The following is a 15,235-nucleotide window of genomic DNA, read 5'->3' as shown; positions in this document are numbered from 1 at the left end:
AACCAATGTTATTTGAATCCAAAAATTATATTATAAAAAAAAACAAGCTTGCTAATAATTGTCACAATTAAAATGCATTCTCAGAAGTCTTACAATTAATGGGAAAAAATAAAGCTTTGTGGTCTTTTAAACTTGTAACAAACTGTATGTCGTTATCTATTAAGATGAGGAGGACAATTGCAACAGAGACAAGAAGCATTTTTTTTATCAGAAACAAGTGAGGGTGCTGATATTTGTTACTGCACATGAAATGTCAAACTTTCCAGAGAAGAAGCAAGCACATTTTAGTGCTTAGCCATGATTTATTAAACAAAAACTATAATCCGAAAAAATAAAAATAATCATATTTTTTTTTTGCTTTAACCTTTTTTTCTTATTACTGATTTAGTAATTAGGATAAAGCCTACATTGCATAGTAATCTGTATACCTTCAGTTCATTTTTTAGCATGTTTTGATATCACTCTTTTTAGGTGTAGGACATTCAGTTTCTCAATTTGGCTGACAGCTGTTGCAACAACAATAACATATCCAGGGATACAACTCCACTTACATGCACCTCACAACTATAGCTGTATATAATCCCCAAATCTTTCATCTGCTATCATTTGTCATTGCTTATCTATATCTATATTTATTCATTTATTTATTTATATAAAACTAATACACTAACTTTCCTATATTATCTGTATATAGTTTTCATATTTATTTATTTTAGCTTTTTACAGTTACTCTCTGTTTATATGCTGGTGAAGATTCTCAGTCATCCAGGCCAGAGTCATTCCAAAAATGTAAAAAAATAAAAAAAAACAATCCACTGGACTTTGTTTCCAACTTTGAAGACATTTCGCTTCCTATCTGACATTTTGAATTGAAGAAGCTTCTTGGATGGGAAGCGAAATATCTTCAAATTTGGAAAAAAAAGTCAAGTGGATTTTTTTTTCTTTTTTACTTTTTTGGACTCTCTGCTTATATATATAAAATTTATAGTCAATACATACAAAGCCTCTGTGCACGCGTAAATCAATATTTATATTCTGTATAGCACTTAATAATAATTAAACTTTATTGATCTCACATTGGAGAAATTTACCTCTGCATTTAACTCATCCCCTTGGGGAACAGTGGGCTGCCATCATGGGGCACATTTATTCAGGTAAGGGTATAAACAATATTTTCTAAGCCTCTGAGGACCAAAATGAATTAATGGGACTAAATGCCACTTTAGGGCCAGCCATTTTTAACCATTTTTAACCTTCATTTAGAGGTAAGTTGTGAAATAAATTCAGGTTAGGATTAGGGTTAGTAACATACTGGTAATAGTTAGGGTTAGGATAAATGTCAGGGTTAGGCATAATTGCAACAAATAAAATGAATGTAAGTCAAAATAAAATTTTAATATGGATAGAAATAAAAACTTGTATGTATATGTGTGGATGTGTGTCTGTGTGTGTGTGTGCACTCGTATAAATGTATGTTGAGAGCTGATAATGATACAGTGACAAAACCATATAAAATATACATTTATGCGAATAAAAACATCAATGAAACCATTATATTGTAAAATGAAACTATTCAGTTTTCAGATACCCAAGTAGATAATGTGGTGCTGTTTGTAGCATATAATATACACTCACCGGCCACTTTATTAGGTACACCTGTCCAACTGCTCGTTAACACTTAATTTCTAAGCATCCAATCACATGGCGGCAACTCAGTGCGTTTAGGCATGTAGACATGGTCAAGACAATCTCCTGCAGTTCAAACTGAGCATCAGTATGGGGAAGAAAGGTGATTTGAGTGACTTTGAACGTGGCATGATTGTTGGTGCCAGAAGGCCTGGTCTGAGTATTTCAGAAACTGCTGATCTACTGGGATTTTCACGCACAACCATCTCTAGGGTTTACAGAGAATGGTCCGAAAAAGAAAAAACATCCAGTGAGCGGCAGTTCTGTGGGCGGAAATGCCTTGTTGATGCCAGAGGTCAGAGGAGAATGGCCAGACTGGTTCGAGCTGATAGAAGGGCAACAGTTACTCAAATAACCACCCGTTACAACCAAGGTGGGCAGAAGAGCATCTCTGAACGCACAGTACGTCGAACTTTGAGGCAGATGGGCTACAGCAGCAGAAGACCACACCGTGTGCCACTCCTTTCAGCTAAGAACAGGAAACTGAGGCTACAATTTGCACAAGCTCATGGAAATTGGACAATAGAAGATTGGAAAAACGTTGCCTGGTCTGATGAGTCTCGATTTCTGCTGCGACATTCGGATGGTAGGGTCAGAATTTGGCGTCTACAACATGAAAGCATGGATCCATCCTGCCTTGTATCAACGGTTCAGGCTGGTGGTGGTGGTGTCATGGTGTGGGGAATATTTTCTTGGCACTCTTTGGGCCCCTTGGTACCAATTGAGCATCGTTGCAACGCCACAGCCTACCTGAGTATTGTTGCTGACCATGTCCATCCCTTTATGACCACAATGTACCCAACTTCTGATGGCTACTTTCAGCAGGATAATGCGCCATGTCATAAAGCTGGAATCATCTCAGACTGGTTTCTTGAACATGACAATGAGTTCACTGTACTCAAATGGCCTCCACAGTCACCAGATCTCAATCCAATAGAGCATCTTTGGGATGTGGTGGAACAGGAGATTCATGGATGTGCAGCCGACAAATCTGCGGTAACTGTGTGATGCCATCATGTCAATATGGACCAAACTCCCTGAGGAATGCTTCCAGCACCTTGTTGAATCTATGCCACCAAGAATTGAGGCAGTTCTGAAGGCAAAAGGGGGTCCAACCCGTTACTAGCATGGGGTACCTAATAAAGTGGCTGGTGAGTGTAGTCTAGAGTTGTATTTTTAAATGGCCTTGGAATCCCAGTTTTCCTAAATGTAAATTTCACATTATGAAGGCGTGTACTGACAATTAACATAACTATGATTAATTGGTGCACATACAATTACAGTCTTTTTTATTATTTATATTATTATATTGAAAGCCTAGAGTATTTTAGACCAGTTTAAATATTTGACATCTGCATATAAGCCCCACTCATCCAGAAAGAAAATATATAATTATCATCTGATTAAGCTTATAAATAACTCTGTAATATTATTATACCATATTTGCAATAATGTAGTGATGCAATATTTAATATTAAACATTTCATTAACAGTGAAACTGTTGCATTTGTAAGGTGTTGCTACCATCCCAAAACAGTAGCCTGTACCAACTATTCCCAGATCCGGGTCAACTGTATTTTCCATTTACAAGCAAACTGTAAAAAATGTGCCTTCTTTACTCAGTTTTAAATGATTTAAGAGGTGATCTCAGTTTAATGTTTAAAATCAGGTTTCTCTAATCCAAACCGGATAGAGTCAAATGCAAAGAACTGTCTCCCCTACATGTTAACTGATATGTGTTTATTATGTGGTTAGCTCAGTGCACTCCCACTATCTGTACTGATTTTGTCGAAGTGAGCATTGACATCTTGTGGTTTTAAACGGCAACAGCAGCTATAATGATAACTGCCCTGTCCTTTTTCTTTCCTTTTTTTTTTTATTTGTATTTTTTTTTTTCCCCTGGGAGCCTGTACAACATGGTAGAGACCATACAAAATAGAAAATAAGTAAATCCCAATTTCTATCCTTGCAGCGGTTTGGAATCAAGGTCACCTATATTGCATCATGTTCACACCCCTCCCATCGGCTTCTGCTACGCATTGATCTTGAATGTGGACCACTAGTGTCTGTGCGCATACATAAGCTCTGCGGCATGGTGCAGCACGTCCTTCCATTTCTCTCATCATTGATGATCACTCTTGCGGCAGCAATGATACCACCCCGTGTCTTAACACTTTTTATACATATCTTTAGGAAAAACACTGAAGTTATTTTGCAAAGCCTTTTCATCCGATGTCAAAGACTAGTACACGGTACGCCACAAAGGAGGGTGGGGCAGACGTTGGAATAATTGCTGCTGCTGAGCTGAGCGTTACCATGACAACGCAGCTCCTCCTGGCTGTCGCTGACCGTCGTGCTGAACAGAAGCTGGCGCAGAGGAAGAGAAAGGGAGGGGGAGGGTGTTGGACTGGGGTTTAAATACAAGCATTTATACGATCGTCATAAAGTTAAATATGTGATATGTTATGTAGGCTTGATGAAACACTTACAATACAGTACAAGCAGGATGTTTGTTTTTAATTTTTACTAATTTTCCTATTCCTCTCTTCGGTGTACTACAAAATGTTGCTCCGGAAGTGAAATAATAAAAGCATTTACAGATTTGTGGCGGAACTGTGTCAGCCCACTAGTGCCGGCTGGTGGTTGCTCCATTGCTTTGTTACATATTGCTGCAATGCTGTGTCATGCATTTGTCTGTTTTTTAGTCTGTGAAGCAAACCATCTATAGCAAACACTTTTAATTTAAGTATGATAATTCATGAAAAGCACATTTCAAAGTACAGATGACAAGCAACTTTATCTGATTTTAGAGTAATATTCTTTTGTGAGCCATTTGTGTCCCACTAAATGAGTCGATTTTATTGTGACGTCGATTTTATGTGACTTCAGCTATTACCTCATCTCTCCAGGGAATGAGGTCATGTGAGAGCAAACAATGAAAATTCTTGCTTGTGGCTTCAAAGTCAGAACAAAAATACTGCTACAAACGTGCCTTAAATTACTCATACTAAATAAAAGTATCTTCATTATGAGAGTTTCAGCTAAGAAAATATGTATACTTTTGACTTTTAACAACACTTAATTTACACAATTCAAAACATAAACAATTATTGAAATGAAACAAGTGTCAGTTAAAATCACAATTTATTTAAGTATCAGCTAAACATTATTAAATGAAGAGCTTGTTAAATTGCAGTTGTCCTTAGTCTGACAGAGTACATAAAATGTTGTTAGAATCCACAGCTGAAGAAAATCCTCCATGTTCTGTGTGGCCCTGTGGAAGAAAAAAAAATCCAGCCTTATTCTGGCTTTTTTGGGGTTGTTTTGTCTACATGTGAAAGTCTATGATGTATTTCCTGTCCTTTCATCATGACAAAGCCAATCTTTGAAGAAAACATTAGAAAACTAGAAAATTCAGTCAAGGTACAAAATTATTATGACCATCCAATTTAATAGATAATTGAGTGGATATGGAGATAAAACACAAATCCCATTTACAATAAATGTTAACATGAGAGCCTGATTCAGTTTTCTTTCATTCAAAACAAAACAGAAGAGAAGTTTCAAAAACTTTATTAAACCTTTACAGTTTTTACCAGAGTTTTACCAATACCCAAACTTTACGTGATTCATTACAAGAGAAATACAATTAAAGGTCAATCAGAATGAACATTAATAATATTTCTTAAATACCTGAATATATATATATATATATATATATATATATATATATATATATATATATATATATATATATATATATATATATATATATATATATATATATTCCTAGTTTTCTACAAGTGAAGACTCTTCCCTGTCACAGATGAGTTGCTTGAAGTTGTTTTTAAGAGATCTGGGTCAGTTATATTCAGAACATCTCTGTATCCTGCAAATGGAAGATAAACATTAAAAATTGTTACTTAGAAAGATAAAAGAAATGTTAATATTAATAAAGATGATCCATAACAATTATTTACAGTAGCACAACTATTACGTTTTACATTTTCTACAGGACCTTTAAGAAAACATGGGTTGTGTTATGTTTTAATTTATCCCATGAACTTTGTGTTTTTGTAAACACCACCTCACTGGTCAAAAAGGCACAAAAGCACATGTACTTCCTGAGGAGGATGAGGAGAGCCCACCTGCCCTGACCCATCCTCACGACCTTATGCAGAAGCACAATAGAGAGCATTCTGACCAGCTGTCTTATTGTGTAGTGTTGGGACAGAAGCGACGTAGACTGGAAGAAGGTAAGGAGAGTGGTGAGAACTGCAGAGAAGATCATCTTGGCTCCTCTTCCCTCCATAACAGACATTTCATCTCGGTGCTGCATGTCCCAAGCCTGTACAATTATAAATGACCCCTCACACCCCCACCGTGGACTGTTCTCCCTCCTGCCCTCTAGGAGCATTGGTTGCAGGTCCAGCAGATTCCAGAACAGCTTCTTCCCCACTGCCATTAGACTGCTGAATGTTAAATAAAACCAAAAAAAAAAATTATGAATGTTGGAAAAACTGTAAATCATATCTTAGTATTATGTCTACATTTGATCACCATGTTTACATTACATACATTTACATTTTATCACTGCTGCACTTTATGAAATGGAAATGTCTTGAGAGCTGTACTAAACAAAATCTTGTTTTGTATACACCCTGTGCGTACAAAGTAACAATAATGTGTGTCTAAGTCTAGAATGTACTTCTCTGCAGCACCACATTCCTCATGTCTGTGCTCTGACACTGATTTTGACATGCTGTGTTTGTGTTCTAATGCTTCCTTGCAGGCTGCAGTTCATGGACCTGACATGATCCCTGGCTGGGATAACATGCAAAATTTGGCAGAGTACCTGGTGTCACTCAGTCAGGCTCTCTACCTAGAGCAGCAGCAGGTCACAGAGGTCATCCCCCTGTGGTCTGCCATTCCTGATGTGGAGCAGAGAAGGATCCACCACAAGCCCAGGCACTAAACCAAGCTGGTCCAGTGACAGCGTGAAGAGGTGCCTGATTGGTCATCCAGGGGGTCCTGCCCATTGGCCCAGCTGCTTTGTGGAGGCCATGTACATCAAGCTGTGCTCGCTGCACAGGTCTCTAAAAAAGAAGACTGGAGTCCGGCTTCCTCGTGGACAAAATTGCTGAGTGATTACCACCACATCAGAGACCTGGTGCTGAATCGCCACTCCCTAATGGAGGCTTCTTGTCTGCAGCTTCTCCTGAACCAGAGGACCCCTACCCAGTGGTATGAAGAACAGTTTTGATAAAGCATCTGGAACAAATATGTTGCAGTTAATAATAATGATGACAACTTTCTGATTGCAGGTTTATTCGAAGGGAGAGTAGCTCCGAGATAAGTGTCTTCACCCTGGGCATTGCTGTGTTCCTGCTCCTGAGGAATGGCTTATCCAAGCTCTTTCCACCTCAGGGCTCCAGCAAGAGTTGGTCCTCCCTCCAAATAGAGCTGAACAAGCTCCTAATCTGCACCCAGGCAGCTGACCAGCCATCACCCCAGTAGGTTCTTCTCCACCTCTCCCAGCTCCTGTGCCACCACTGCAGTTAATTCTGGGGAACCCTGGATTAACAATGACTGGTCACCCATCAGCTGCTCCTGCCCTGGTTTTACCTGCAAAAACAGTGACCGTGCACACACAGCCTCTGTGTCCCGCTCCACCCAGAGGAACAGGTGGCGCAGGGCAGAGGAGACAGGTAGCATTTAATAAGTGTACTACATGTTAATAGTGCACTTATTTTAGATAGATCTTGTGTTCTTTACTCTTTCTTTGTGAATAAATGCTGTTGTTATGTTCTGATTTGTTTGCTCTGCTTTTAATAGCCTTGATTTGAAGTGTTTAAAGTTAACTTCACTGATACCAGGGTCTCTGTAAAGCACAACAGCTGATGTTTGAACTAAAGGCTCCTGCTGAAGCTCAGATGGATGTCAGGGTAGGTGATGCTCTTCAGATTAACTTTGACCTCTCCTGGATTTTATGAATCCAATCTTTGCTGCAAGTTCAACATCAAAAGCAGAGTGCAGTTACACTGTTGTTACATTAATGAAAGCTAATAGGTGTATATACAGTTAACATAATTGTTATTATACAGATTTATTAAGGTTTATTGAAACCTTCTGTATACCTGTATTAGAATAAATGATTAAATTCAATCTTATTTAAAAGTTAAAATGGGCACAAACCATTAACTATCATATATAATTATTTTGATATTTGTTATTTATGCCAGTATCTCTTTATATTTGTAGGTTTTTTTGTATATGTAGATAGCACTTGTAATATTAGGGCTTTAAGTGCCATATATCTCCACTAATAAAAAATGATCTATATCAAACCAACAGGTAACATGATAAGCTACAAAACAAATCAAATGATCTAAAAGTTCTAGATACACTTTTCACTGTAATAGTTGATAAAATACAATATGTAAAAACCTATAAACTATACTGGACACATCATGTGCTGTTGGACAATTTAGAACCACTTTAAAATACTGTGGCCATAACGAAACATCTATACATACAACCAATTTAAAAGGAGCTACCTGCATTGAGTTTTCGAAATCAAGCCATGATTAAAAAATTTAAAAAATCAAAAGCAAGCAAAAGCAGGTTTTCAACAGCAAACACATTCAAACACATTCAGAAATGTGCTTAATACTTCCGGACAGAAAACAACTACTTCCTCATCTGCTTGCCTTCCAATCATATATATATATATATATATATATATATATATATATATATATATATATATATATATATATATATATATATATATATATATATATATATATATATAAGAGGCTGAACTGAGAATAACATTGCAACCTGGGAGTTTCTTTGCATTTCAATTAACTAAAGGTGTACAAATATATATATATATATATATATATATATATATATATATATATATATATATATATATATATATATATATATATATATATATATATATATATATATATATATATATATATATATATATATATAATTAGTTATTTTTATTTTTTGGTTCTTTTTCTTTTTGTAATGTTTAATGTCCTACCAGATAGACCAACAAAAAAATAAACATCAATCTTGTCCACACACCCATGGAATAGTTTATATATTTATAAAGGACCTCTGGAATCCTTTTAACCATGGTGAATCTCTTCGGTTAATATAGACTTGAAAAAAATAAACTTTTAGTCAAAACAACAACATTAATCACTCATTGAACACTCACATCAAACCAGACTCAACCAAAATTTCTTTTATTTTAAAATATTATATTCTTTTTGGATAATGTCATATTCATAGGCGTCTATGAACCTTAACACACTTTTTTTTCAAGGTGGAAATGAATCTTGAACAGTTTAACTGATGTAAAAGGCATGAATACTGTGATTTGGTTTTGTGCCTTACAATATTTCTATTTTAAAATATTCAACATGTTACCCACCCCTCCTGGCAATTTTCTCATTAATTATATTTGGCTTTAATTGTATTCCTTCATTTAACAAACATCATCTATATAAGTCTTCAGTTTTTCAAGTTATTTACCTCATTGTATTTATTATCTATATTGGTAATAATAAGAAAATGATTTTCTGAGGATCTTTTCATGAAAGACAAGGATATGTTAACATGTAAACCATACAGTATACTTGAGTAGCACACCATGCTCTGCACAGAACTGACACAGCTGCTGGAGGAAAATCAACTCATGTCCAAATCCAAACAGATTCCTAGATGCAAGTTCAATGAATATCTGTTGATTTGAAGAGTTTCTAATGCTCCATTGAGGAACAGCTTTTCTCCAGGATGTTGAAGTTCCAATACAACTCCAAATAGTCACCTCTATTTTTGTTTAATCTGTCATATTATTGGCTATACCTGCTTATACTATGTTCGAATCTACATAAAAATGAAATCTAATTATTGTATGAAGCTTATCAAAAAGTCATCAATTACACACACAAAAGAAATACTTTACCAGCCACTTCTTGTAGAAATTTCTTCAGTGCAATAGGCCTAGTTGCTAATTAATTTTGCAAAGGGTTTCTTTGTATAGAAAGATTTTTCCCCACTGTTGCACTGCATATACAAGAGTTAAACTAATGAATATGTTGCAATAACATACTGTTATCTAAATGACAAAAATTAAGAGCAGCACTCATTTAGACAAAGAGGTTTTGTGGATTGCTTAAAATAATGACATTTATTTTGAGTACCTCTAAAAAAGAAGATAGGGAGTGAATTGATGTCATCTAGATTACTCTTTCAACACAGACTAACCTGAAGTCTTAAAAAGAGTAGTTTGTTTTAAAACTATCCACTCAAAGCGAAATTTACTTCAGAACAAAAAAAAAAAACAATGCTAATCATCAAGTTATACATTTTGATCAAAAATTAAAGAGACTTTAGTGTTTTTATGTTTTATTTTGTAATTCACAGACCACAGTATATAACTAACACACGTTCTACATATTTCACTGTGAAAGTAACACTGGAATTACAATATGTTTGATTGAAAACATTGAACTTTCTAACTACAAAACCAAGCTGTACTAAAGAGTTTGACAAGATGGTTGTTGTATTCTTGCAGAGACAGGCTGACTTAAATCTGTTGGCACATAATTCGGTTCACATTAAAGAGGCTTAAAAGCCCTATATTGATGATACAAATGTATATTAATAAACAGGCATATGTTTCAGCTTACGTCTGCTGCATGTAAGTGAATTGTTTCCTCTGTAAAGTGACACGTACAATTCAGTAAAATACATAAAACTTCCATTGGATAAAAAAACAAACCAAAACAGGTATAGTATGCTGTTTGCATTTTGTAAATTAACAATCAAGGTTTGTCATGTTGCACCACTGAAAATACTGAAATTATGCAAATTTTACAGAATGGATTACAAAATCAACTAAAAAAAACAAATTCATTACCATTTCTAGCATTATATACAGTTAATACAAGAACAAATCAGGTTGTTCTTTCACGTTCACTCACTCAATGAGACCTCAAGACACCTTTAATAATGTTCAAGTAGCCAAAACCTTCAGATATGTTAAGATTGAAATTTGAAGTCATGGGAAAGGGTATATGTGTGTGTTTCTCTTGTAAGGAAGCAAAGGTTTATTGAAACTGCAAATTTACTCTTTTATAAATAGAAAGAACCGAAGGACATTATGGCTGAAGTCCTCAGTCCTGTTCATTTGTGCTTATGATGGACGTGACATTTTCATACATTTAAGCTGGACTAACTCATAAAACATTAGTACCAAACATAACTTAAAAAGAGGCTAACGCTAATTTATTAAATATTATTCCTTTGTATTAATATTTGTTTTTCTTTCAATTTTGGGACATTTAGTTATTTGTGCAGCACTTCATTTTTCAGGTTGTTTATATAATACACTTTGTATGGCGCAGAAATGGGCACAATGGATAAAACTTACAGTAAGTACCCAACATGTGCTTCCTTCTAAAAAATGCAAAAAGTCTATGAAAGGCATTTCAGCGTTCCTATGTCCACTCTTGGAATAATTTTTGTGTCTTCTGTACATACTTAGAAATAGATACCATGTTACAGTCTGCTTATTTGTCAGTACCTGCTCTAAAAATGTTTTGAATGGCTGTTTTTTTTTTTTTAACACAGTTGAAGCCATGCATTATATTCATGCATATAGGTATGGACATCAGATCTGCGTATGTGCTCAAACAAAGAGGGAGTGCATGGGTATGTTCTCTGGTAAATTTCATTTGAGTTGCATGATGACTGCACACGATAAGGAACAGGAGCAAGACAGAGGATGGCATTTACGTGGGTACGGATATCAAAAAGCAGTTCCTCTTTTCTTCAGTGATGTGTTTGCTGTTGTTATGGATCCTGTCCACAGCTGAAGGACTCGGGTTACTTAGAGCTGCTGCTGCTTGCAGTAGAGGCCTGTCAATGAGACGACAGAATTAGACAATTTTGGAAAACGACCTACAGCAATGAGAGCCTTGTGGTTCACCAAACTGAGATATGTCATGCAGCTGACTTCTTTAGTTGAGACAGGGGCCGCAGGCAAAGGGTACAGTGGGTGAAAGGAAACTAGGTCGATACTTGAACATGTATTTAGGATATGAGAGAACTGTTATTGAACATCATGCACCAAAATAACATTAAGGAGAGTGGTTGCTAGGTAACTGAGTTCCTGATTTCTGTTAGCACATTTCCTGGACAAAAAAAAAAATAAATAGGTCACATCTAAGACAGGAGACAATGTCAGTCATGCTCTGAAGTGTCATCCTGTAAAGAGGAAAGAAAAGGTAATCCCCATTCCTCTTACAAATTAGTGAAAAACAGGTTACACTCCTAAAATATCAATGATTTATCAGAAAGTGGTATGAACAGATTGATATTCACATGCACAGAATCAAAATGGTGATTAAATTAAGGATACAGATATTGACTAAAAAAAAATTATAGCATTAAAACTCAGATTGCATCTGACGAATGTGTCAGAATCAGATATGATTTTCATTTTTAGATAAAGACTAGAGTGCAAAACTCCTGCTGTTTCCAGATGTCTCTATGCTTTGCCTTTTAGAAGCCAACTTTTCTTGCATCTTTTAAATTGTCTTAATCAAAATTTTCTGGACTTTCTCATGGTTTTTAGTTTTACAATTCTGTTTGGCCAGTGGTGGAGTTTCCCCTCATTTTATGTTCAGTTACTTTTGCATCTGAACATTTTCAGAGGCTTTTATTTACCTCATTGTTAAGCTCACTAATACAAACATAGAAAATAATTAGGAATACAAGACTCCATACAACAAATATCACAAAAAAGCTAATTTCAGTTAGATGGGGGTTTTTTCCCGTCTCTTTCAGGCATGTTTTCACAAAGTAGTGACATTTTCATTCTTTTAAAGCCAATTTGCTCCCGTTTCTTGAAATGAATCTATGAAAACTACAAACATAACAGAGTTAAAAGATATATAGTAACTTCGTCCCAACATGACAATTCCAAACATTTTCTTTTTTTTTAAGACATGAATTTTAGGCAAAGATTTCCCAGGTGTAGATTTTTTTTTTCTTGTTGAAATTACATATCATGTCACCCCTTTTGCTCTAAATATGAACCTTCTTTATTTTCAACATACCAGTGAGTAATACTTTAGACAGCAAATATATATAAAGTCCCAAGATGAAAAACTACAAAGATGCAGATATAACTACTAAGATGAGTTGAAAACATTAAAAGAAAGTTTGACTTCATTCCTTGTCTAGTACAGTCCTTACAAATAAAAGCAATTAAAGCGACAAAAATAGTTTCAAAACAATTAATTTGAATCACCATATTTGTTTAACTGTCTGAACAAAAGTCAGTTATTATATTTGAATGTGGTTCACGGCAATAACTTCTTATTTGAAGTTGAAAAACTTCAAATAAGAAGTTGAAAAAGGGGTTTTAATTGGGTAATTTAAGTTTCTGGCTTTTTAGTATTCAATTATGAAATAAAATTAGTAACAAAAATTAGTAACAATCAACAAACCATGCATCTTAGAAGCTAAAGAAACCTGACACACTGTAAACACATTCTTGTTCAAAGCAATCCAACATCAAAACACAAAGCCTAATAAAGAAAAAATATACCCACTGAAAAAAAGAGAAACAAGAAACAGTTAAAATGCCACAAATACGGCAACTTATCCATGTTCTGGAGCGGGAATTCTGCATACCTCCATCTGCTGAGCGGACCTTCCTCATTTAGGGTACTTTAGAATGAGGAGAAAGAAAACAAGGATTTAAAGATTAGGTCTTTGGCATCAAAAATACATATATTTTCAGGCAATTATTTTCTAAACAAAGAATGGGATCAAAACGAGAAAAAGGACCAAAGAGATTTGTGAGTCCTGCAGAAAACATTTTGGAAATAAACAGATAAACTTATTACAGTAGATCAAAATATCAGCGGCTTGGGGAAAAAAAAAAAAAAAAAGGTTTGCCGGAAATACATCGATACATACCTCAGATGATAGATAGATAGATAGATAGATAGATAGATAGATAGATAGATAGATAGATAGATAGATAGATAGATAGATAGATAGATAGATAGATAGATAGATAGATAGATAGATAGATAGATAGATAGATAGATAGATAGATAGATAGATAGATAGATAGATAGATAGATAGATAGATAGATAGATAGATAGATAGATAGATAGATAGATAGATAGATAGATAGATAGATAGATAGATAGATAGATAGATAGATAGATAGATAGATAGATAGATAGATAGATAGATAGATAGATAGATAGATAGATAGATAGATAGATAGATAGATAGATAGATAGATAGATAGATAGATAGATAGATAGATAGATAGATAGATAGATAGATAGATAGATAGATAGATAGATAGATAGATAGATAGATAGATAGATAGATAGATAGATAGATAGATAGATAGATAGATAGATAGATAGATAGATAGATAGATAGATAGATAGATAGATAGATAGATAGATAGATAGATAGATAGATAGATAGATAGATAGATAGATAGATAGATAGATAGATAGATAGATAGATAGATAGATAGATAGATAGATAGATAGATAGATAGATAGATAGATAGATAGATAGATAGATAGATAGATAGATAGATAGATAGATAGATAGATAGATAGATAGATAGATAGATAGATAGATAGATAGATAGATAGATAGATAGATAGATAGATAGATAGATAGATAGATAGATAGATAGATAGATAGATAAAATATCCCAGGTTAATATTAGAATGTCAATTCTTAATACCAGTCTTAAAGCTGGCTGTTGTTATTTCTTTTAATCTTGTGATACATAAAGTGAAGACATGTTTTCGTAAATAGGCAATAAAAAAGCTGTTTTAAGTTAGTGTTGTTTCTAGTTAAAAAGTTTACAAATGTTAAACTTTTTCTTTGAGAACTAATCTGTGGGATTTCAAGTTGGAAAAAAAACACATTGTGAAATAAGGTGGAATATTTCCATATTATGATGCAGGAATTATTCAAAAATCGTGAATAAGAGTAGAGTAATCGAACATTTAGACTGTGTGGCTGACGAAGCCCAGGTATCAGCCTGGGCATCCATTTTCTTTACAGGTTTTAACTAAAGCATTATAAAAAGAACTCTGATTTGGAGATGATGTTATTAATTTTAGCAGCGATACTCCAGCTGGAGTAATCCAAATAAATATTCAGGTTTGTTTACTTTTGTAGTAGCAGTTTTATTGTCTTATATCAGAATCAGAAATCAGAATCAGAATATATCCTTAAACATGGCCCTACACTTACTTAGCAACCAAACTTAAAGGTCAGTTTTGAGTCTTAGTAACACCATGGTCTCCAAGGCTGCATGAGGGGGTTTGGAAAAAACAGAGAACGTCTGTGTAAACACCTCTTGAGGGAATTCCAGTAAGATGTCGACACAATATTCCTGTGCATGTGCAGTTACGTAATGTGATGCGAAACTATAAAAGGCCGCCCAGAATGGATTAAATGTGG

At 34.7% G+C, this 15,235-nt stretch overlaps 1 protein-coding gene across 1 annotated transcript in view; it reads right to left on the bottom strand.

Moving 5' to 3' along the window:
• Positions 1-10,102: 10,102 nt before the first annotated feature.
• LOC119794332 (protocadherin Fat 4-like) overlaps positions 10,103-15,235 on the bottom strand; it is a 32,139-nt gene continuing 27,006 nt past the window's right edge. The window contains 1 exon segment of the mRNA XM_038301854.1: positions 10,103-11,634. Within this exon segment, the coding sequence (XP_038157782.1) occupies positions 11,602-11,634 (33 nt within the window). The 3' untranslated portion in view covers positions 10,103-11,601.

Source organism: Cyprinodon tularosa, unplaced genomic scaffold, assembly GCF_016077235.1.
Source record: "Cyprinodon tularosa strain WSP-4 unplaced genomic scaffold, ASM1607723v1 ctg476, whole genome shotgun sequence".
NCBI lineage: Eukaryota > Metazoa > Chordata > Actinopteri > Cyprinodontiformes > Cyprinodontidae > Cyprinodon > Cyprinodon tularosa.
The sequence above is the reverse complement of the archived record's forward strand: the minus strand, read 5'-3'. Positions and strand labels throughout refer to the sequence as shown.